The 23267-nt window shown below is 44.7% G+C and overlaps 2 protein-coding genes across 4 annotated transcripts in view; both read right to left on the bottom strand.

Moving 5' to 3' along the window:
* The window catches only part of PTPN18 (protein tyrosine phosphatase non-receptor type 18), a 17680-nt gene extending 6025 nt beyond the window's left edge, over positions 1 to 11655 (bottom strand). The window contains exons 1-5 of one of the 2 annotated variants that reach the window (XM_053596994.1): positions 11368 to 11655; positions 9699 to 9807; positions 9441 to 9514; positions 9261 to 9356; positions 9107 to 9145 (exon numbers count right to left, since the gene is read on the bottom strand). In XM_053596994.1, coding sequence (XP_053452969.1) covers positions 9107 to 9145; positions 9261 to 9356; positions 9441 to 9514; positions 9699 to 9807; positions 11368 to 11460 — 411 coding nt within the window. In that variant the 5' untranslated portion in view covers positions 11461 to 11655. The remainder of the gene's footprint in view (positions 1 to 9106; positions 9146 to 9260; positions 9357 to 9440; positions 9515 to 9698; positions 9808 to 11367) is intronic. The other variant, XM_053596995.1, reaches the window with a different exon arrangement.
* IMP4 (IMP U3 small nucleolar ribonucleoprotein 4) lies at positions 9710 to 23267 on the bottom strand. 2 transcript variants are annotated; one of them, XM_053596997.1, is made up of 10 exons: positions 23124 to 23262; positions 22896 to 23004; positions 20803 to 20886; positions 20113 to 20222; positions 19905 to 20037; positions 19666 to 19820; positions 19475 to 19569; positions 19317 to 19390; positions 15204 to 19235; positions 9710 to 9807 (listed from the first exon to the last, which is right to left on the bottom strand). In XM_053596997.1, the coding sequence occupies exons 1-9, from the start codon at positions 23124 to 23126 to the stop codon at positions 19123 to 19125; spliced, it is 876 nt and encodes a 291-aa protein (XP_053452972.1). In that variant the 5' UTR covers positions 23127 to 23262; the 3' UTR covers positions 9710 to 9807; positions 15204 to 19122. The 2 variants fall into 2 exon arrangements, with proteins under 2 accessions (XP_053452972.1, XP_053452971.1); XM_053596996.1 differs by having other exon boundaries at positions 19475 to 19820; positions 23124 to 23267.

Here is a 23267-nt window from a genome sequence, read left to right as displayed (position 1 = left end):
AGCATCATACAGAGAAAGACATCACAGGCTAAGGAATAAAAGCAGCAAAATTTTGTCAGAAACTCTGCAAGTCAATGGTGTGACATCCTAAAAATGCTGAAGTTAAAAAAGAAAACCTTTTCAGACAAAATGTTTGAGAGAATTCACTGGAAGTAAATGTGTAGTATGAGAAATATTTAAGTAAACTTTTCATGTAAAGGGAACGTGATACCAGGTAGAAATACAGATCTAGAGGCCAGGCACAGTTGGCTTATGGCTGTAATCCTATCACTCTGGGAGGCTGAGGCAGGTGGATTGCTTGAGCTCAGAAGTTCCAGACCTAAGTGAGAGCAAGACCCCTTCTCCACTAAAAACAAAACAAACAAACAAACAAAAAAACAAGGAAAACTAGCTGGGTTTTGTGGCAAGTGCCTGTAGTTCCAGCACTTGGGAGGCTGAGGCAGGAGGATCACTTGAGTCCAAGAGTTAGAGGCTGCTGTGAGCTATTACACCATAGCACTCTACTTGGGGTGACAGAGTGAGACTCCATCTAAAAAAAAAAAAAAGAAAGAAATACATGGGCGGCGCCTGTGGCTCAGTGAGTAGGGCGCTGGCCCCATATGCCGAGGGTGGCGGGTTCAAACCCAGCCCCGGCCAAACTGCAACAAAAAAATAGCCAGGCGTTGTGGCGGGCGCCTGTAGTCCCAGCTGCTCGGGAGACTGAGGCAAGAGAATCACGTAGGCCGGGGAGTTGGAGATTGCTGTGAGCCGTGTGATGCCACGGCACTCTATCCAAGGGCGGTACAGTGAGACTCTGTCTCTACAAAAAAAAAAAAAAAAGAAATATAGATCTACACAAAAATAATGGAGTCAAGAAAAAAAGTTAACATGTAGCTACATGTAAAAGATAACTTTTCTCACTTCTAATATCTTTAAAAGATTATCGAGTGAATTTTATCAATTAAGGAGGAATTAACACAAATCCTTCATAAACTCTTGCAAAAAACTAAAGAGAGACTATTTCCCAACATACAGTATGAAGCCAGTATTACCCTACTATCAAGATTAGACAAAGATATCATTAAAGATTTCATAGGAAAAGAAAATTACTAACCAATGTTTCATGAACATAGACACAAAAATTCTCAACAATATACTAGTAAAATATACAAATGACCAAGTGGGATTAATCCTGGGAATGCAAGGTTGGTTCAATACATGAAAATCAATGCCATATACTATATTAGTAGAATACAAAACAAAAACATGATCATCTGAATAGAAGCAGGGGCAAAAAAAATTGAGAAAACCCAGCACTCTTTCATAAATAAAGTTCATTAGGAAGTCAGTGCCCAAAGTTTTTAGTGGAGCACCTTCTTCCTGGCATGTGCCAAAATTTCAGACTCTCAGAATTTCGGCACCAACTATGTTGTTTGATAAACGTTTAAGTGTTTAGGCATAGTGAGTCACTCTTACTAGCAATCCAAGTTCCCACAGGCCAGACAGGAGCCAACCTTATAGGAAAACCTTTTTAAGCATAAGCAGTTTAACTCTCTTCTACACATCAAGGGACCTACCCAGAATAGCCAAACTGTCCTGAAAAAAGAACAAATGTGAAGGATTCATACTTCTGATTTTAAAACTTACTACAAAGGTATAATAAGCAAAACTAAGTTATACTGGCATAAGAACAGACATATTGATCAACTGGATAAAACTGAGAGTTCAGAAATAAACCAGTATTTTATGGTCAATTAACTTTCAACAAAATTGCCAAGACCATTCGATGAGGAAAGTATAGTTTTTTTTTCCACAAATGGTCCTGAAAAAATGGAATATCCATATGTAAAAGAATGAATTTTGATCCCTACCTCACACTACATAAAAAAATTAACTCCAAATGAATCAAAGAGCTAAATATAGGAGATAAAACTACAAAACACTTAGAAGAAAACATAGGAGTAAATCTTTATGACCCACTAGTAGACAATGACTAACACCAAAAGCATAAGGAAAACAATAGATTGGGATTCGACAAAATTTTAAGTTTTTCCTTCAAAGAACACTATCAAAAAGCAAAATGACGTAGCCTGGAAGGCTGAGGCAGTAAGATCACTTGAGCCCAGGACTTTGATAGCAGCCTGCACATCACAGTGAGACCCTGTCTCTAGAAAAAAAAAAATAGCTGGGAGAGTGGCATGTGCCTATAGTCCCAGCTGCTTATGAGGCTGAGGCGGGAGAGTTGCTTGAGCCCAGGAATTTGAGGTTACACTGCACTCTAACCTGGGTGACAGAGCAAGACCCCAACTCTCTCTCTCCCTTTTTTTTTTTGAGACAGGGTCTTATTCTGTCGTCCTTGGTAGAGTGCCATGGCGTCACAGCTCACAGCAACCTCAAACTCTTGGGCTTAAGCAATTCTCTTGCCTCAGCCTCCCAAGTAGCAGGGACTACAGGCACCCGCCACAACGCCCAGCTATTTTGTTTTGTTGCAGTTGTCATTGTTGTTTAGCTGGCCTAGGCTGGGTTCAAACCCACTAGCCTCAGTGCATGTGGCTGACGCTGTAACCACTGTGCTACAGTAGCCAAGCCAAGACCCCATCTCTTAAAAAAAAAGAAAAAGTGGGCCAGTGCAGTACCTCTTGCCTGTAATCCTAGGACTTGGAGATTCCAAAATGGGTGGATTCCTTGAGGCCAGGAGTTTGAGACCAGCCTGAGCAAGGAGACCATGTCTCTACTAAAAGTAGAAAAATTAGCTGGGCGTTGTGGCAGGCACCTGCAGTCCTAACTATTGGGAAGGCTGAGGCAGGAGGATTGCTTGAACCCAGGAGTTTGAGGTTGCTGTGCACTTAGGCCAATGCACAGCACTCTACCGAGGGCAACAGAGTGACATTATCTCAAAAAAAAAAAAAAAAGTGAAATGGCAACCCATGGAATGGGAAAGACATTGTAAATCATGTACTGATAAGGGACTTGTATCTAGATAATAAAAAAGACAACCCAAAATAACTTATTTCTAAAATAGGCAAATAATCTGAATAGACATTTTCCGGGGGAGATATACAAATGGACATATAAGCACAATGAAAACCAAAACCACAGTGAGATACCACTTCCCACTTGTTAGAGTGACTATATATATATATATATATTATATATATATTTTCATGTTTTACACAACAGTGTTTTGGTTTTTGTTAATGACAGACCCCGTGTACACTATTGGTTCCATAAGACTATAATGTACCATATATCAAGTTTTCATCTATACAGAAACTTGATATAAGGTACTTGTTAGCAGTGCAGCTCAAATAGGGAAAATGATATTCAGTAATGGTGCTGAGACGTCTGGTTTTCCATATGAAAAAAATAGATAAAATACCATCTAGGTTTGTTTGTGTAAGCATACTGTATGATATCAGCACAACAACAAAATCACTAATGATGCATTTCTTAGAAACTATCCCCATTGTTAAAGTGTGAATCTCTCTCTACGTATATGTGTGTGTATACATACTTACATATGTAAAAAACAATAAGCATTTATGAGCATGTGGAGAAATTGGAACCCCTTGCACTTTGCTGATGGGAATGCAAAATGGTGAAGCCACTGTGGAAAACATGAAAATTAAACATAGAACTGCCATATGAACCAGCAAATTCTACGCTAGGTATATACCAAAAAAACTGAAAACAGGGACTCAAACAGATACTTGTATACCAATGTTCATAGCAATGTTAATCACAATAGCCAAAAGATAGAAACAACATAAATGTCCTTCAGCAGATGGGTAAACAAAATGTGACATATACATACAATGGAATATTATTTGGCCTTTAAAAGAATGAAATTCTGATACATACTGGAACATGGATGAACCTTAAAAACATTTTGCTATGTGAGATAAGCCAGAGTCAAGAGGACAAGTGTGGGCTGAGATGGTGCCCATAAGCCCAGCACTCTGGGAGGCCAAGGTGGGAGGATCACTTGACCTCAGGAGTTTGAGACCAGCCTGAACAAAAGGGAGACCCCCATCTCTACTAAAAATAGAAAAATTAACCAGGCACTGTGGCAGGTGTCTATAGTCCCACATACTAGCAAGGCTGAGGCAGCAGGAGGACCATTTGAACCCAGGAGTTTGAGGTTGTGTGAGCGAGGCTGACACCCATGCACTCTAGCCTAGGCAGCAAAAAGAGGAAGTGAGACTCTATTAAAAAAAAAGACAAGTATTGTATGATTCCATTTATATGAAGTAGCAAGAATAGGCAAATTAACAGAGATAGAAAGTAGAACATAGGCTACTAGGAGACAGGGGAAGGGGAAATAAGGAGTTGTTTAATGAGTACAGAGTTTCCATTTCGGGCTATAAACAGGTGCTGGAAAAAGACAGTCGTAATGGTTGCACACCATTGTGAATATACGTAATGTCACTAAGTTTTTTCTTTGAAATGGTTAAAATAGCTAATTATATGTTATGTACATTTTTCTACAATTTAAAAAGAGACACAAATAGATACCACTTCATATTCCCTTGGATGCCTATAATTAAAAAAGACAGACAATAACAAATGTTGGTAAGGATGTAAAGAAAAACTGGAACCCTCATACATTGCTGGTAGAAATGTACAATGAGGGAGCCACTGTGAAAGTTGGTTTGGCAATTCCTCAAAATGTGAAAAATAGAGTACCCTTATGACCCAGTGGTTCTACTTGTAGGTATAAACCCCAAGAGAAATGAAAGCACATGAATGTTCATAGCAGCATCACTCGTAACAGCTAAAAAGTGAAAAGTACCTACATTCTATGAAGTGGTCAATGAATGAGTAAAATGCAGTAGATCCGCTTGATGGAATATTATTCAGCAGTAAAATGGAGTGAAGTCCTTATCCTACACTATTCATGAACATTAAAAAACATGCTAAGTAAAAAAAGCCAGTCACAATAGACCACACATTATATGACTCCATTTATATGAACTGTCCCAAGTAGGCAAATCTACAGAGACAAAAAGCAGATTAGAGGCCAAGCAAGGTGGCTCATGCCTGTAAACCTAACACTCTGGAAGGCCGCGGCAGGTGGCTCACCTGAAAAGAGTTTGAGACTAGCCTGAACAAGAATGAGACCTTGTCTCTAAAAAAAAAAGAGCTGGGCGTTGTGGGGGGGCACCTGTAGTCCCAGCTACTCAAGAGGGTGAGGCAAGAGAAAATGCTTGAGTCCAAGAGTTGGAGGTCGCTGTGAGCTATGACACCATGGCCCTCAACCCCAGGGTGACTGACACTCTGTCTCAAAAAATAAACAAACAAACAGAAAAACTAGTCTGGTGGTGTGGCAGGCTCCTGTAGTCTCTGCTACTCAAGAGGCTGAGGCAAGAAGAGCTCTTGAATCCAAGAGTTTGAGCTTGCTGTGAGCCATGATGACTCCCTGGCACTCTACACCCAGGGCAATAGAGTGAGGGAGAAAAATAGAAGCAGATTAGGGATTGCCCAGGGCTGTAAAGGCAGGTTTGAAATGGGAAGTGACTGCTAATAATAATAATAATCATAATAATAATAATACAGGATTTCCTTATGGGGTGATGAAAATGTTCTAAAATGTATTTTGGTGATTTCATAACTCAGGAATATACTAACAATAATTGAATTGTACACTTTAAATGGGTGGATTATATCTCAGTAAAGCAGCTTAAAAAGATAATCTAAAGCAAAAATAATGGCAGTATATTATGGAGGATATTTCCTATTTAGAATTAAAATATATAGCAACAATAACACAAAGCATGGAAAGGGGAAATTGAAATATAATATTGTAAAATTCTCACATTTATGTGAGATGTATAATATTATCTGAATATAGACTATGATAAGTTAAAGATGTATATTGGAAACCATAAGCCACCACGAAACATTTAAAATAAAGTGGTATAGCTAATAAGGGAATAATGACTATGAAACAGACCCATGAATGATTCCTAATCTGAAAGAAGACAAAAAAAAAAAAGAAAAGAAAGAAAGAAAGAAAAGACAGCGGCGCCTGTGGCTCAAAGGGGTACGGCTCCAGCCCCATATGCTGGAGGTAGCGGGTTCAAACCCAGCCCTGGCCAAAAAAAAAAAAGAAGAAGAAGAAGAACAGACAGAACAAATAGTAAGAAGGTAGATTTAAACCCAATATTATTGATAATTATATTAGAACAGTGATTTTCAACCAGTGTGCTGTAAGAGGATCCTAGGTGTGCCTAGAAAAATTTTAAAGACCATTTATTAAATTGTTTTCAAAAGAAGTTCAAAGCATAGTTAAGTATATTCTTTATTTACTCTTTTTTTTTATCAACATAATTCAAGTATGCTACAGGTTCAAGTGTGCCATGAGATAAAAAAAATTTGAAAAACACTGCATTAGGGGCTAAATGTACCAATTAAAGGTGGAGATTGTTATATTAGATTTAAAAGTCTTTGCAATATGCCAGCTACAAAAAACACACTTAAAAATAAAGGTGAACATAGATATAGAATAAAAGAGTGGGAAAAGACATACTATCCAAACTAAAGAAATTTAAATGGCTACATTAATATCAAAGTAGTTTAGAAAAAGGAATAGGAACGAAAATAAAGAGAGGAGCCAGGTGCAGTGGCTCACACCTGTACTCCTAGCACTATGGGAAGCCTAGGCAAGTGGACTGCTTGAGCTCAGGAGTTTAAAACTAGCCTTTACCAGTAGAGCCTGTCTCTACTAAAAAAAAAAAAAAAAAAAAAAATAGAAAAACTAGCCAGCCTCTTGGGAGGCTGACGTAAGATGATAACTTAAGCCCAGGAGAGAGTGAGGTTGCTGGGAGCTATGATGCCATGGGCGCTCTACCCAGGGTAACAAAGCGAGATCGTCTCAAAAAAAAAAAAGAAGAGGGACATTATATATTGAAAAAGGAATCCAATCATCAGGAAGACGTAAGCCTAAATGTATACGCACTAAATTACGAGTTTAAAGATACATGAAACAAAACCTGACAGAACTTAAAAGAAAAATAGATGAATCTACCATTAGGGTTGGATATTTTAACATTACTCTTTCAGAAAATAATAGAGCAAGTAGACCAAAAAAATCATAGTAAGAGTTGAAGAACACTGTTGACAAACTTACTTGATATTTATTGAACAGTTGGAGATTTTAACACTCCTCTCTCAGCAATTCATAGAGCATTATGAGAAAATAAATTAAATTTGTATAATAAAATACAAATTAAAAAAATATATGATAAAGACACAAAGTTTCTTTCAAAAAAAAAAATCTATCAACTTGACCTAACTGGCATTTGGAGAACACTCTACCCAACAAAAGCAGAATACACATTCTTTTCAAGTACACACAGAATATTTACCAAGATAGACCATATTCATGGTCATAAAACATGTTTCAGTACATTTAAAAGGGCTGAAATTTTTTACCACAATGGAATTAACTAGAAATTCATAACCAAAGATATAGGGAAAAGTCCCTCAATATTTGGAAACTAAACACCCATGGTCAAATACCATGGATCGAAGAAGAAATCACTAAGGAAATTAAAAGAGTATTTTGAACTAACTGGGTAAGGAGACACGACAAGTTTGTGTGATGCAGCTAAAGCAGTGCTTATAGAAAATATGTAACACTAAGTGCTCATATTTGAAAAAAGAAAAATTTCAAATCAATGATCTAGGTCTGCCTTAAGAAACTAAACAAAGAGCAAATTAAAAATAAATAAGTAGAAGTAAGGAATTAATAAAGACAATTATTGAACGAGATAATGAAAAATTGAGAAAATGAAAAAAAAAACCCCTCAAAACTTGTTCTTTGACAAATAATAAAATGATAAACTTCTATCCCAGGAATTGGCTAACATTTTCTATAAATGGTCCGATAATAAATATTTTGGAATTTGAGGACCATACAATCTACTCTCAATTACTCAAGTCCACCACTATAGCATGAAAACAGGCATAGATAATGCATAAATAATGTGGCTGTGTTCCAGCACATTTTCTTTACAAAAACAAGCAGCAGGATGGATTTAGTACAACAGCTGTAATTAACCTTTTTTTACTCTAGCCATACCGAGGTGGAGGCAGAAAGGGGAAGAGAGAACACAAATTACAAAAATCAGAAATAACAGAAGGAACATCACCACAGATCATACAGACTCCATGATCGACTATTCTACCTCCCACCACCCATCCATCCAGAGCAGGTAAGAATGCAGAAACCACCACCTATCATGTGCCTTCAATTCTCAAAAGCATTTATTGAGTAATTCATGCTAACAAGCAAAGCAAAGATTCCCAACCTTGTGGAGCTTACCTCCTAATCAGGGAGATTGAGAATAAATAATGTACATAATACACGGTAGATTATCTAGTGTATTAGAAGTTTGCAAGAACTGTGAAGAAAAAAGGAAAAATTAAGACAAAAAAAGGAGAATGGAAGTGCTGGGAGTTTTTAATGGTGGGGGATCCAGAAGGTCACACTGAAGAACTAACATTACAGTAACTAAGAAAATGCCAGGATGGCTAAGTTGAACAGTTTGATGAGAATATTTCGGATTGTATATGAAACCAGCACATTGTACCCCTTGATTGCACTAAGGTACACAGCTATGATTTAACAATAAAAAAAAAAAACATAAAAAAAGTAACATTCAAGCACAAAGACCTGAAGAAGGTGACAGAGTAAACCACAGGAAAGAATGTCCCAGGCAAAGGGAACAAGGCACAGGCTTTGAGGCAAAGCCTCCCCTGAGACATCTGAGGAACGGCAGAGGTCGGAGTTGTTGAGAATGGGGTGGATTAAGGGCAGACAGGTGGAAATAGAGACCAGAGCTTGTACAGGGAACCCAGTCAGGATAGGGCCTCTTGGTCCACGGTGGGAAATGGGTGGGAAGCCCAAGAGGAAAGGGGTTGCCAATGCTGGGGAGACGAGCCTCATGAATAACAGGAAAAAAAAAATCAACAAAAAATTTTAGAAGAGAACAGTGGGGGCGTCCCAAAGAGACACAGTTCACTCCAAGAACTGTGCCTAGGGTTCTGGGGTCAGGGGAGATCGCAGGATTCCTCCTCCCTCTTCCCCAGGGACGTGCGTTCTGGGGGAGCTGAGGACACCTACCCGCCCGTTTTCTGTCTCTCGACAAGCCATCAGGATCACCTAGACGAGGGGGGGGGGTGAAGGAGGGAGGTGATTTGCCTTAGGGGACCGGGGTAGCAGGGTTGAGGAAACCCTGAGAATACTGGCCCCAGCCCATTGTCCCCCAAAAGCTGACCTTGACCCCAAACTCCCAGACGAGTCGCCAGAAGTCTAGCAGGGTGTGAGGCAGGGGTCCTTGGGTGGCGATGTAGGCCTGGCTTCCATCTGCGCCCTGGTAAAAGCTGCGTTCACTACTGAGATTCTGCTGCCCACCCCCACCAGCCCCAGTCTGCCCCTCCCTGACCCCAAGCCTGACCCGAATGAAGTTGCCATTGATGTAGTCACCGTGGCCCTCCTGGAGCAGGGAGAGGATCACTCGCGTCTGATCATCTGCCAGTGGGTGAGGTGAGTGTCGCGAAGTGAGTCATGGAGTTTGGGGGTGACAGCCCCCGATGAAAGCCAGCAGGGGAACCTCACACGGAGACGCCCTCGTGGACTGCGGGGAGGACTGTGACCACAGCCAGGCTCCAGGAGGGGGTGCGGCCCCCATTCCCCACCAAGCCCCCAAACTCACACGGCAGCACATCTTTATAGCGGTTTTTCTTCGTGTTCCCAGGCCGGCTGCCAGCCTCGGTGGAGCGCACGCCATCAGCCTTCCAGGCGGCTGAGCGAGCCTGGATGTCCTGGGGGAGGCCCCGAGCAGACCCAGGGAAAAGAGAAGAAGAGAGTAGGCCGTCAGAGTCCAGCACCCCAGGCGCTGAGACGAGGCGAGGCGAGGGCACGGGTCCTGCCTACTAATCATCGTTAACAGCAGCGACCCCGAGGGCCTTCTCCGTGCCAGGCACTGGGCCAAGGGCATTAAGCATAATTAATAGGGGGGTACTATTATCGACGGTCCCCACTGCGTAGGTCAGAAAGTCGATGCATCACGTGGTAGAGATTTGCTGAAAGTAACAAGATACTATAGGTCCTCCATTAATCCTGGATGATTACAATTAGCGAATGGTGTAGCGCCACCATCATGGGGTATTCCTAATCACAATAGCAAGTGTCACCACTCACGTCAACACGGCGTGTGAGCCACCACTCTAAGTGCCTTGTTATGCCCTTGGGTCGTTTGGTTCTCATGGACGCCCTGGTGTGGTGGTGACAAGGGTGTTTCTCTCAGCTGTTCCCCCAGCGCAGGACGCAGGCCTCCGAAGGGCACCCTCACCGCACTGCCTACCCCGTAGGGCACCGTGTCACACATCACATGGTCATTACGCGGTCACGTTTATTACGTGCGCTTTCACGGTGCATAAATTATAGACCTTATGCATTTTCTATTTAATTTCTTATATATTACAGTATTTCTACATGTGTATAAATTATTTATTTTATACTTGTGGCATAGTTTATATTTACTTACAAATTTATTAAGTAACGTTTTGTAAATTATGTTACATTTATAGTAAAAGGTTATATAATATTTTGTGTAAATTGTCATTTTTGTTTATATGCTACATTTCCAAAATTCGATATGTCACCATATGTTGCGTTTACGTATTTGCATAGTATCTTTCTAAATTTGGTACATAAGTTATTTCAAACATTTCATTATCTGTAGTAAGCGTTCACTTTCATTACGCAGCGCTTGCAGTACCCCTATTGAAACCTTTAGGATTTTTATAAGCAGTGACAAAGGCCCTCAGAAGTGAGGGCCCAAGGTGTGCTAACTGCTTTCACCCACTCCAATTAATCCTCTAGCCAGTTTGGTCATTAGCGTCCCCATTTCACCAAAGAAAAACCCAAGCCAGAGAGGCCAGGCGTGGATTCCGCACCACAGCCCGGAAAGGCCCAGAGGCTCATTTCAGCCGGGCGTCCACACCCTCGCACCACCAGGGCCTCCGGGTTCCTCTTCCCCTGCACCAGGTGGCAGCCAGGTCCCCGAGGCTGCCCTGCCGCCGTCTGCTTCGCCCGCCCCGCGACGGGGTTGTTCCTGGCACTCGGGGGGTGTGAACGGTCCTCCCAGGTCCGACGGATTCGGCGCTGGGGGCCCTGAGGCACAGGGTGGAGACAAGAGAAAGCGCGCGAGAGAGACAGGTGCTGGGAAGAGAAAAACCCACAGGCCCCCAGGCGGGAAGACCCCCGGGACATCAAGAGCTACAGAGCCAGAGCTCCCAGGGCGCACAGGACGGACGTCGGAACAATCCAGTGCAAGAAGCCGAAGCGCGCCGCACAGCTGTCCACGCTCGCCCACTCACGCTGAACTCGCCGGCGAGGACCGCCCCCTCCCGGCCGCCCCGCTCCTCCAGCTGCTCCAGGAAACTCCGCGCTGCGTCCAAGCTGCGGCTCATGGCGCCGCTGGCCAGCCACTGGCCCTGCAGCCGCAGCTCAGCATTCCCGGCGAGGATGGACACTGCCGAGGCAGCGGCCGGGCCAGGCGGACTTGCTCCGTCCCGGCAGCCAATGGAAGCGCGCAGCGGCCGTCAGGGCACGCCCCTCGGCCAATGGCATCCCGAGCCCGCCCCGCCTCCAGGCGCTCTGGCCGCGCTGGGGGAGCCACAGCCCTAGGTTCTGGGGGCTGAGCCGAGAAGCGGGTCCATTTCAGCCCTACTGTACAGTTCTCTGGCTTCTTTCTGACAGTCTTACTATGTCGCCCCGGGTGGAGTAATATGGCGTCACAGCTCACAGCAACCTCAAACTCTTGGGCTCTAGCGATTCTCCTGCCTCAGCCTCCCAAGTAGCTGGAACTACAAGCGCCCACCACAACGCCCGCCCGGCTATTCTTTGGTTGTAGTTTTTGTTTGGCGGGCCCGGGCTGGGCTAGAACTCGCCAGCTCCAGCGTATGTGGCTGGCGCCGAGCCTCTGGTTTCTTTTCTGGTAGACAAAAGAAAAGGCAAAAGAAATCTGAAGATTTCCCCACTGCTACGTTGTTAATAACCTCCTACTGAATAAGCTGTCCGGCTGGCTTATCCACAAGCCTGGCAGAAAGAGGCCCTCGGTACCTGGGACCTCACCCTCTCAGGACAGATTTGCTGCTACCTCCACTAACTCTCCCACTCCCACAAACCCCGGCTCTTTGTGCAGGCAAGGTTTCTGTCCTCAGGAGCCACCCTGCAATTCTGCTTCAAAACAGGGGAAAACCTTGAGAAGAGAGGAAAACGCCCTTTCCCATCTAAACAAACAAAAGAAACGATGACCTTAAAATGTGCATACCAGCTTTTCCCCCACGTTGGGTTCACTTCTTCCGGGCAGAGCCCGCGTATCTGCATTGTCTGAGAAGCCCCTACCCGCTAGCATGCGCCCTTGGAGGAAATAAACTCAGACAAGTCCTCTGACAGTGGCAGCGGTGCAGCGAGCAACTTACCTGGTCAGGCCTGTGTCCTCCTGCGGTTTCTACACCCCTTTTTAGCCCAGACCCACACCAGCCCTTTCTCTGCATGCAGTGCTTTATTTAGAAAACACCAATAGTTGCATTATTTTCGGCTGATACTGGCTCCTGCACAGTTGCTGGCCCTGAGTGCAGAGCCCAGGGAGACCTGGCTGAGTGTGGTCTCCATGATAACCAAGGGAGTTGTGGACCCAATTGTCCCTGAATTGTAACACCATAGAGAAATAAGTGTGCATTCAAGGGTGAGTGAAAACATCTCTGGAAGTTTTCCTGCAATTGTGAGGTTCCCTACCTCCTGCTGCTGATGGGGCTGTTCTGTCAATGCAATGTGGCAAGGAAAAAGGAAGGAGAGGTCTGTCGGAAATACCAATTGGCATATGCCATAAACAGCTAGAAAGTTCTAGAAAATCTTATGAGATCTAAGAACTTAAAAGTGCAATAATGTGGCTAGTTAAAACATACTATACACTTACATATCATTTTCCTGTAAACAAGCAGTAATGAATTTGAAACTATAATGCAAACAAGAATTCATACTAATTTCTTGAGAAATAGACACCAAATTTTAACCCACAGTGAATTAATGGAGCTAAGCAACAATACTGCCTTCTAACACAAAAGGACACACAGACATTGTGAGTCTCATGGTGAAAGGACACACCAGCCCCATCAAGAATTACTGCTAAGAAAATCTGAGCCTCTATTATTAATTCAGACAAAACCCAGTGAATATGAAAATGTGAAGTGACACCACAAATGATAAGATCAGCAACATTCATGAGATGGGAAACTCTAGTAAAATAGATCAGTTTTCTGAGAAAAAAGCCAAACAGAAAAGGAGACATTGTATAACTCCGTTTGTATGAAATGTCCAGAACTGGCCAGTCTCAGAACAAGAGCAGATTAGCAGTTGCCAGGGGATGAGTGTCTGGTTGGACAAGGCTGAGGAACGACGGCTAACAGGTATGAGGTTTCTTCCTAGGGGGGACAAATATGTTCTGAAATAAGACTGTGACAATGGTTGCACAATCCTGTGACTATGATTAAAACAAAACACTGAACTATACAGTTCAGGTGCTTCAGCATGCCGTGCTTTGTTTAGAAAATACCAATAGTTGCATTATTTTCATAATTGACATAATTTTACAATTCACATACCAAGTGAGCTGTGTGGTGTGTGAATAGCTCAATAAAACTGTTTTTTTTTTTTTAAAGAACTTAAATAGCCTTGTGAACTATTTGCAATGCATGGACCTAATATGGACCTTAGTTCCAACACACATACTGTAATAAAGGAAATGAACATGCACTGGCTGATGATGTAAAGGAGTATCTGCTGATAATTTTACATGTAATAATGGTTCTATTATTTTCGTGGAGCCTTTATCTTTTAGAGACATACACAGAAATATTTAGGGATGAAACGAGGTGATGTCTCGGATCTGCTTCAAAGCAAACTGGCAGAGTGGACGTACAAGGTGGAGCCATAGAGGAGTCAGACTGGCTGGCAAACACCAGGCCAGCTCGGGGACTCACTGGTCCACCTTCTCTGCTCTGCTGTGTTTGAAATTCTCCACATTTAAAAGATTTTACATAGTTAATATATATACATGAATAAATTATTTCTATAGAGAAAGGAAGCAGACAAGTCACAGAAAACATACATGCAAATGGCCATTAAATACTTGAAAAGATGCACAACAATTCAAAAACATCTGCACCCACAGCTTGGCAAAGGTGAAAACATGGACCTGGGGGTGGGGGCGGCCACTCACCTATCATGATGGATAGCTGTAGAAAACAGACATGACTTCTATTATGATTTGCAAGACATAATTACACTTGTAGGGATTTATTCATCAGATGCACCTGCACAGCTATGCACAGAGGTATGCTCAGTCATGTTCTTTATGCAGTATTATAGGAGTAAAAACAGGAAACCATTTTTCCATACAGCCAAGGAAGGAGACAGAACCACCTGTACTAGGACAGCCTGCGGGGTTGAAGGCATCCTAAAGTTATCATTAGAGGGAATGACACAAGGTCAAAATGGTGTGCATGACATAAGCCCTTTCAGATCAAAAATATAAGAACTGCCAGTCAACAAATATATCATAAAAAAAAGTCAGATACAAAAAGTCAATAGTGATGATCTCTGGAGAGTAGGCTTGGATTGTTTGGGGTGAAGGAAGGAAGAAGGTACTTTAATTCTCATTGTGCATACTTCTGTGGGTTTTTTTTTTAATATTAGCATGTATTACTTTTACACATTAAATAGAGGAAAAAATTCAAGTGTGCCTGTAAACTCCAATAAAAAAAAATGGCAGTGAACTCAGAAGGCAGCTCTCTGTAAGTAAATGAAATGTTTATCCACAGTCCCAACATTAATTACCTCCTCCATGGATGCCCTGGTACACAGAAAGGTGTCACCCTTCTGAGGTAACATGGTTCATACACATGCATGAGGCCCACCCTACCTCTTAGGCACAACGGGAGCATCGCACACGTGGTGTTTCACACCATGCTTCTTTTTATTATCTACAGGAGAAAATATTTGCAAACTGCACACTATTTTAAATTGCACACAAACTTTATGCCCACCCTATATTTCATAAAGGGTTAGTTACTATTTGTCTTAGTTCAGGCTACTATAACAAAATAGCATAGACTTTAGTAATTTGTAAATAACAGAAAATACTGCTCACAGTTCGGGAGGCAAGAAGTCCAAGATCAAGGTGCCAGCGGATTCAGTGTCTGGGAACCCAATTCCTTCTTTATAGATGGCACTTTCTCACTGTGTCCTCACATGGTGAAAAGACATAAGAGCTCCCTCAGGCCTCTTTTAAAAGGGCACTAATTTTATTCAAAAAGGCAGAGTGCTCGTGACCTAATCACCTCCCAAAGGCTCCACCCCCTAATACCATGTTGGGGGTTAAGTCTCAACACATGAATTTGGGGAAGACACACTTAAGATCACAGTAGTATCCAAAATATATACAGAACTCAAACAACTCAGCAGCAAAAACCCAAACAACTTTATTTAAAAAATGGCCAAAATAACTGAACAGACTTTTCTCCAAAGGAGACAACCACATGTAAATAGCCACCAGGGAAATGCAAATCAAAACTGCAATGAGGTATCACCTTACACCTCTTAGGACATTTCTTATTAAAAAACAAAAGATAACAAATGTTGGCCAGGATGTGGAGACAACAGAACTTGATACAGTTTGGGCATTTGCGCCCTCCAAATCTCATGTTGAAATGTGATCTCCTAGTGGGAGGTTATATGAGTCATGGGGGCAGATCCCTCATGAATGAACAGCTTAGTGCCATTCTGTTGAAAAGAGCCTGGCACCTTCTTCTCTCGTGTCCCCCATCACCTTCCACGAGTAGAAGCTCCCTGAAGTCCTCACCATCATGCTTCTTATACACCCTGCAGAACTGTGAGCCAAACAAACCTCTTTATAAATTACCCAGTCTCAGACGTTCATTTATAGCAATGCAAACAGACTAAGAGAGAACCCTTGTGAGCTACTGGTGAGAATGGAAACTGATACAGCTTTTACAGCAAACAGTATAGTGGTTCCTTAACAAATTAAAAACAGAACTACCATATGATGTGGCAATTCCACTTTTGGGTATATAGCAGAAGGAAATGAAATCATTATCTCAAAAGAGAAAATTGCACTCATATGTTCATTGCGGCATCATTCCCAAAAGCTGAAATATAAAAACAACCAAACCTAAGTGTCCGTTGCTAGATAAACGGGTTAAAAAAATGTGGTACATACATTCTTTTTTTTTTTTTTTGCAGTTTTTGGCCGGGGCTGGGTTTGAACCCACCACCTCTGGCATATGGGGCTGGTGCCCTACTCCTTTGAGCCACAGGCGCCGCCCCAGTACATATATTCTTAATAAAAAGCCAGGCATGGTGGCTCACACCTGAAATCCCAACACTTGAGGCCAAGGTGGAAGGATGGCTTGAGGCCTGGGGTTTCAGAGCAGCCTGGGCAACAGTGAAAACTGTTTATTTGAATATTTTTAAGAATTTGAAACAAGGGGAGAGACTCTGTCCCTAAAAATAGAAAAATAAACAACAAACAAAAAAACCTACCAAAGAGATGATTCATGTCCCAGGTGGGATGGAGAAGCACAATTTAAAAGTGATCAATTGCTTATTTCTGGAATTTTCCAATTAACATTTACGGTCTGTGGTTGACCTTGGTTAACAGAAACCATGGAAAACAATAACATGGGGGAAGCTGCTGTATTCTGAAATAAATTCAATTTTATATCAAAGTTGCAAACACGAGGCATAGATCTCCCACAAGCTCTTCTCTTGGCTTCCACACTTGTCAGTCTCCCAGAGCATTGAGGAGCTGCAGGTACAGGGGCTATACACGAGCTCTGGGGCATGTTCCCACTTCTGTCTCTACTTGGTCCCGTACACATCTAAATTATCCAAGTACTCCTTGTTCTCTTAGCAGAAAGCCCACAGGAAACATGCAGAAACCCCTCTAGCGCTCCTTGCCGCCCAGGGCTGCCCAGACACGTCCCTTGCTTCTCTCTCAATTCTGATGGCTGTTATTCCTGCTTCATTTACAAACTCTCCTGCACAGACGTCCGGGCTAAGCCATTCCCAAGCTGTCCCTGAAGCAGCCTGGTAACCATTTCTGACCCTAGAACAGTTAACTCAAGAAAAACAACCACTTTTAAACGATAAAAAAAAAAATCCTGCCAAACTGACTTCCACCAAGGCTTCACCTCCAGGTCCCCCTCCCTACAGCACGAGAAGTCCCTGAACGTCACCCATATTAGTTCTGCCCCACAGCACCCTGATGGTTCAACATGTCCGATGAGCAGTTTCTAAATGTCCTTCACAAGGCCCCCTGCCCCTGGGCCCTAGGGAACCTGCATACCTTGGGTGATTTGAGGAATTCAAGAATTTACACTTAGCTTTTCCAGCTAAACTAACTTTAGCTTCTTCAGTACAGTGGAGGCCCCAGTAAAGGGCACAACCAACGGCCTCTACCCTGTTTTCCCCAAAATAAGACAGTGTCTTATATTAAGGTGTGCTCCCAAAGATGCACTAGGTCTTATTTTCAGGGGACATCTTATCTTTCCTGTGAGTAGGTCTTATTTTCGGAAGATGTCTTATTTTCGGGGAATCAGGGTACTCACCCCTTGTTCATTTTGTCTGTCCTTGGCTGAGAGCTGGCCCCTCAGTAACAAACCTTCTCTCAGCCTTCTGCACTCAAGCTATTAAAAAGCAAAGCCCCACAGAGCACCTGCCCAGAGCCAGGGAAGACACAAGGGCACCGGGAGTCAGCAGAGGCACCTGCAGGTGTGGTGTGGGGAGGAGCTGGATGCCCTCAGCCACCAAGGGTGAGTCATGGGTTTAGGAAACAGAATGGTGGCTCCCATCCCCAAAGATATATCATCCACTTTGAGGGCCTGTGAATGAGACATTTGAAAAAAAAGGTCTTTGCAGTTAAAATTAAGCTCAGAACCTTGAAGAGATCATCCCAGATTACCCCCATGGACCTTAAGTGCACCTAAGGACAGGAGGGGTCCTTAAAAGAGCAGATGTGATGCCTGGAAAAGGAAGTAGATGAAGGCAAAGGCAGAGACAGAAGTGACGCAGTACAGGCCAAGTGACGTCCAGGAGGGTAGCCACCACCAGAAGTCAGACAAGGGGGCCCCGGAACTCTGGGAAGGAGCTGGCACCTTGATCTGGGACTCTGGTCTCCAGCAATGGGAGAGAATCAATTTCTGTTGTTTAGGCACGCTCTCGGCGGTAATGTTAGGACAGACACAGGGAATGTGCCTTAAAAATTTCTGTAATTCACAAAAAGCCCTACTGGTACATTCTTCGTGGGTGAAGTAAGGAGGCAGGCTACTGTGAGGACTCCTGGGGGGCCCTGTAGAAGGAACTGGATTCACTGGAGTGAGGCCAGAAGGCTCAGAGGCCTCAAGGCCCTGTCCCCAGCCCTGCATAACTTGCCTCACAGGGCTCCTCCTACCTGGGGCAGTGGAGTCTTTCCTTCTAACCATCACTCTCCTCCCAGGAAACTCTGCAGTGTCCTGACACAGTGCGTGAAACCAGGGTCACTGGGCACAGAGGGGAAGTGTGGAGACCCCAGCCTCTCTAGGACATTCTGGCCCTCCTGTGTAACCCTGGACAACCTCCTCGGGAAAGCAAAGGTAGGCATAGTGGGTGACCCTTAGCATCGCTGGGTCCCCAGTGAATACAGGGTATGCACATGTTTGCTTGGGGCAGGAGGTCCTGCTTACCACCAGGTGGGGTCTGTTCCACTTACTCAGGCACCACCTGGTCCTGCACCTGCATCCCCAGCCAGAGTTCACAGAGCCCGACTCCTGAGAGGCACCAATGTGCCTCTAGGGGGTGAGCCCGATGAGTTCTAGACAGGACATTCAACCCCACCTTGACACAACATGAGATTGTTCCATGGCCATCAGGTCCCCACCCAAGAGTACCCCACAGCCTTGGTCCTTCAGGATGAGCCTGACCACTCAGAAGCAGGCGGGGCGTGGCAGAGATTTTATTCAGAGTCCCCCACGTGGGCATGACAGGCCTGCCTGTGAGCCCCCATCACATCCTCACTCGGTGCTCAGGAAGACCCTCTTGCGTGCAGTGTTGGTGTAGGGGTGCCAGCGCCACTCCACATCTGCCGTGGCCTCTTGCTCCAGGGTGCCCAGGCGAATCATGTACACTGGGGGCAGGATGGGTCATCAGCCCCTACACAGTTCTCCCCTCCCCCCCCCCAGAATAGGGGATGGAGTCCCAAACTCACACTTCAGCTCAAAGCGAGGCCCGACTTCGATCAGCTCCACATTTCGATGGTCCGTCTTCCTGTAGACGTGGTGCCTGGGAGGACCAGTTATGGGTCAACAGAAAGCAGCAGGGGCACAAGGTAGGGAAGTCCCCCTGGGGCAGGGCCCAGAGACCCACCGGAAAGAGATGTAGTCATCCTGGTTTGCGAAGGTGATGACACGGTGGCTGTCATCTTTGGGTACCGGGAACAGGTAACGGAGGATGTCAGAAACCTGGGGGCATGGAGGAAGGGAGCGGCAATGCCTGGCTGGCCTGGCCCTCAACCTGATCCCTGGCCCCCAGACCTGGCACCAGGACCCTAGACTCACCCGCTTGCCCAAGCGAGAGGAGAAGCCATGAGTGATGAGGTGGGGCTTGGCCTCAGACATGGTGCCCAGGTCCGGGATATCGTGCCGCATGACCACGTTGCACAGAGTGAAGTAGGCCGTGGGGCCAAAGGGCAGATGGCTGACAATGAGCCCCACTAGCAGGGCCCGGCAGGCTGTCAGAGACCCTGTCTGCTCTCAGACCACCCTCAGCCGAGCCCCTCCCCACCCACCAGCCTCACCAGGTGTGCCTCGATGCTCATGGATAACCAGCAGGTCAGTGACCCCGTTAGCTTTACAGGCTCGCACCAGGGCTCCCACCTCATGCCGGCCTCGGTTCATGCGCTGGGCGCCTGGGAAGACCAGTTTCAGTTCCTGTGGATCACAATGGCTAATCAGGACCAGGCCACTGTCTTGGGCATCCTGGACTCATTCCTCACCCATCAATACCTTTGCAAACATCTTGAGGCGGGAACTGGGGTCTCTGGACGTAGTGATCATGATCTTAGGATCCTCAACCCCTGCCCATCGATACTCGTCATCCACATGGCTGGTCACACCTGGGAAAGTGTGAGGGGGAAGACTGTGACATGTCTTGGGGGTGAGATGCTAACTTGGGGGCAGCCGAGGCCATCTTGAGAGCACTGTCTGATGAAGCCTTTGTGTGACCGAGGAACAAAGTCTTCCACTGTATCTCAGCCTAGCTCACTTAAGCTGTGTAATCAGTTATGTAAGGCCAGGGGCTAACGTGTCAGATGTTAGCACAAGCCAGGTTCTGCTAAGGCCAAAGGTCTTAGACCCCTTTCCCTCAACATTTGGGATTCCTTTTTCACCACTGAATAATGCAATGAATGAAACATGGATGCCAACATGTGTGGACACTGTTCTGCCCTGGCAGACATTCCAGAGGGGGTGACAAGTGACAGAGAAAGAAAGGTGTAAGTAGGTGCTGTGTAAAAGGAACACTCAAAGAGAGCACTGTGGTCTGTGGTGCTATCTGTGGAGACACATGAATGCTGGGGTACAGTTCTAGAAGAAGCTGCTGGGGACACCCTCCTCAGGTGGGAAACTGGCTGGTGATCTGAAGAAGGACATGGAGCCCAGTGGGCTCAATGGCAGGAGGGCTCCCTGTACAGTTACCTTCGCCGCCGGCATCGTCGAACTCCAGAGACCCCTGTAAGGCCAGAGCCTCCCGGCGTAACTCAGTGGGAATCAGGCGGTTTTCTGCAGTGTGGAGACAGAAGGACCGAGTGAGACATAGCACAGAGCCGTCAACTTACACAATACTCTGTGCCTGACTAAGGAGCCTGTGTGTACTTGATGGAAAAAATCTTACTGCTTTCAGAGCAGAGAGGTGATACAACATCACACGCCAACTTGGGAACATGCTGAGGACTTTATTTCCTATGGTTCTTTTCTTTTTTTTGGTAGAGACAAAGTCTCACTTTTTTGCCCTCAGTAGAGTGCCCTGGTGTCACACAGCTCACAACAACCTCCAACTCTTGGGCTCAGGGGATTCTCTTGCCTCAGCCTCCTGAGTAGCTTAGACTACAGGCACCTGCCACCCTATGGTTCTTGAGTCTCATACCTTGAGAGCTTTATAAAATATTTTATCACTAAAGTTCATTGCTTTTACGATCAGAAAAAAAAAAAATTAAAAATTAGTCAGGTGTGGTGGCCTGTGTCTGTTGTCCCAGTTTCTAGGGAAACAGGGGTGAGAGGATCCCTTGTGCTCAGGAGTTCCAGACCAGCCTTGAGCAAGAGTGAGACTTCATCTCTACTAAGCATAGAAAATTTAGCTGGGTGTGGTGGCAAGTCCCTGTAGTCCCAGCTACTTAGGAGGCTGAGGAAGGAAGATTGTTTGAACTCAGAAGTTTGAGGTCGCTGTGAGCTATCATAACATCACTGTACTGTAGCTTGTGCAACGGAGCAAGACCCTGTTTCAAATATGTACATATATTTTAAAAGAAATATAAAGTGCTCTTTATGAATAGAGCTCCTAATCATGATGTACATTACACTTGAGGCATGGGCATGTGGGTAGAACTCCGTATGGAACTCCTTATGAGAACACCCTTGGACTCATTGTTGACAGCAGCTGTGCTGTTCCTAACTACCTCAAACTGAAAACAAGTTCATCAACATTCACAGGAAAATAGATGAAGAGCCTGAAGAATATCACCAGAAGGAGCTTCCCACCACACTCAATGGGTCTTAGAAACAATTCTGAATGAAACAGTAAAGCCGCAGAAGAATGCACGCAACCTAATACTACCTTTAAAACTAAAAGTTGACCAATACAATTAAGGGATACAAACAGATATGACATTATAAGCTCAAAGAACAAAAAGAATCTATTTCTAAACAATATTCAAAACAGTAATTTTATAAATTGGGGAAATATTCCTGAATTTCAACTTATCACTCACTTTTCACTTCTCAAGGTAGGTGGATGGGTCACAGGTATTTAACACTATATAGCTTCTTAACTTAAACATACCTACACATACCAGACACACTTAACAGGCCTAAAACCTAGGAACTTAAAAGGGAACTTAAATTAATCAGAGGTGCTGTGGGAGATGCACCATGGAACTGGAAACACAAAGCACCACCAACACAAGGACTAACAAAACAGGGATAAACAGCGCTTCCAATCCGGCACAGGAGACAGACTTCACTGATCTCACAAACGGAAATGTGGGGAAAATTGAAAAATTTGATTCCTACCTCATAACGCAAATAAATTCCTTTCCTTTTTTTTTCTTTTTTAGCGTGAAACAGGTTTATTAAAGAAGAGAAAGATAGGTTTACAGAACAAGATATGTTGGCTATAGACAATGAACCGGCCTCCTTTGTCCCAACGAAGGAGAAGGCTGCAAATGAAAGTTCGACATAGAACATTTTAAAGGTTCAAAGGAATCATAATGGTGCTAAAAGCAAAAAGGTATTCTTGGGTGAACCTCGGTTAAAGAAGGGAGCACCTTCTACCTATCCACACGTAGACAGAACATTCACGGGACCACGAGACTTTTTTAAATTCAGGAAGAACTGAGCACACTGAGCACACTGCAGAAGCGCACGCTGCGGTATAAACGGCACCGAGGACCAGCACACGGAAGGAACATTTCCAACAGCAACGAGAGAACCCGACAGGCAAGCAGACGGACACAAAACCCTGGAAAAGATGCTCAGGCACCAGCACGAACGCTGACCCAAAGCGTTTCCCGTACCTTCGAGCGCGCGCCGGACCTTTTCCTTCTTCTCCTGGGCCGTCCGCCGCGCTTCTTCTCTGGCCTTGCGGTACAGGTACTCGCGGCGCAGGCGGGCTTCGCGGCGCAGCTGGAAGAGCAGCGGGCGCGGTCACCACGCGCCCTGGACCCCAAACACCACATCCGCAACAATCCGTGCGCCCCCCCGCCCCACGGTCGCCGAGGCTGGAACTCGAACATCCCACCTACCATCCTGAACGCAGCTTCCACGTGGGTTTGGGAGAATCCGCGAGTGGCGTCCACGCGACACAACCCTCGCTTCCGCCCTCAACCAAGAAGGTCGCTGGAAGCTTCACTAGATACTACTGCTGTCGAAATGCCCGAAGTCAAAAT

Source organism: Nycticebus coucang, chromosome 7 (assembly GCF_027406575.1).
Source record: "Nycticebus coucang isolate mNycCou1 chromosome 7, mNycCou1.pri, whole genome shotgun sequence".
In the NCBI taxonomy this organism is placed as follows: Eukaryota; Metazoa; Chordata; class Mammalia; order Primates; family Lorisidae; genus Nycticebus; species Nycticebus coucang.
The sequence above is the reverse complement of the archived record's forward strand: the minus strand, read 5'-3'. Positions and strand labels throughout refer to the sequence as shown.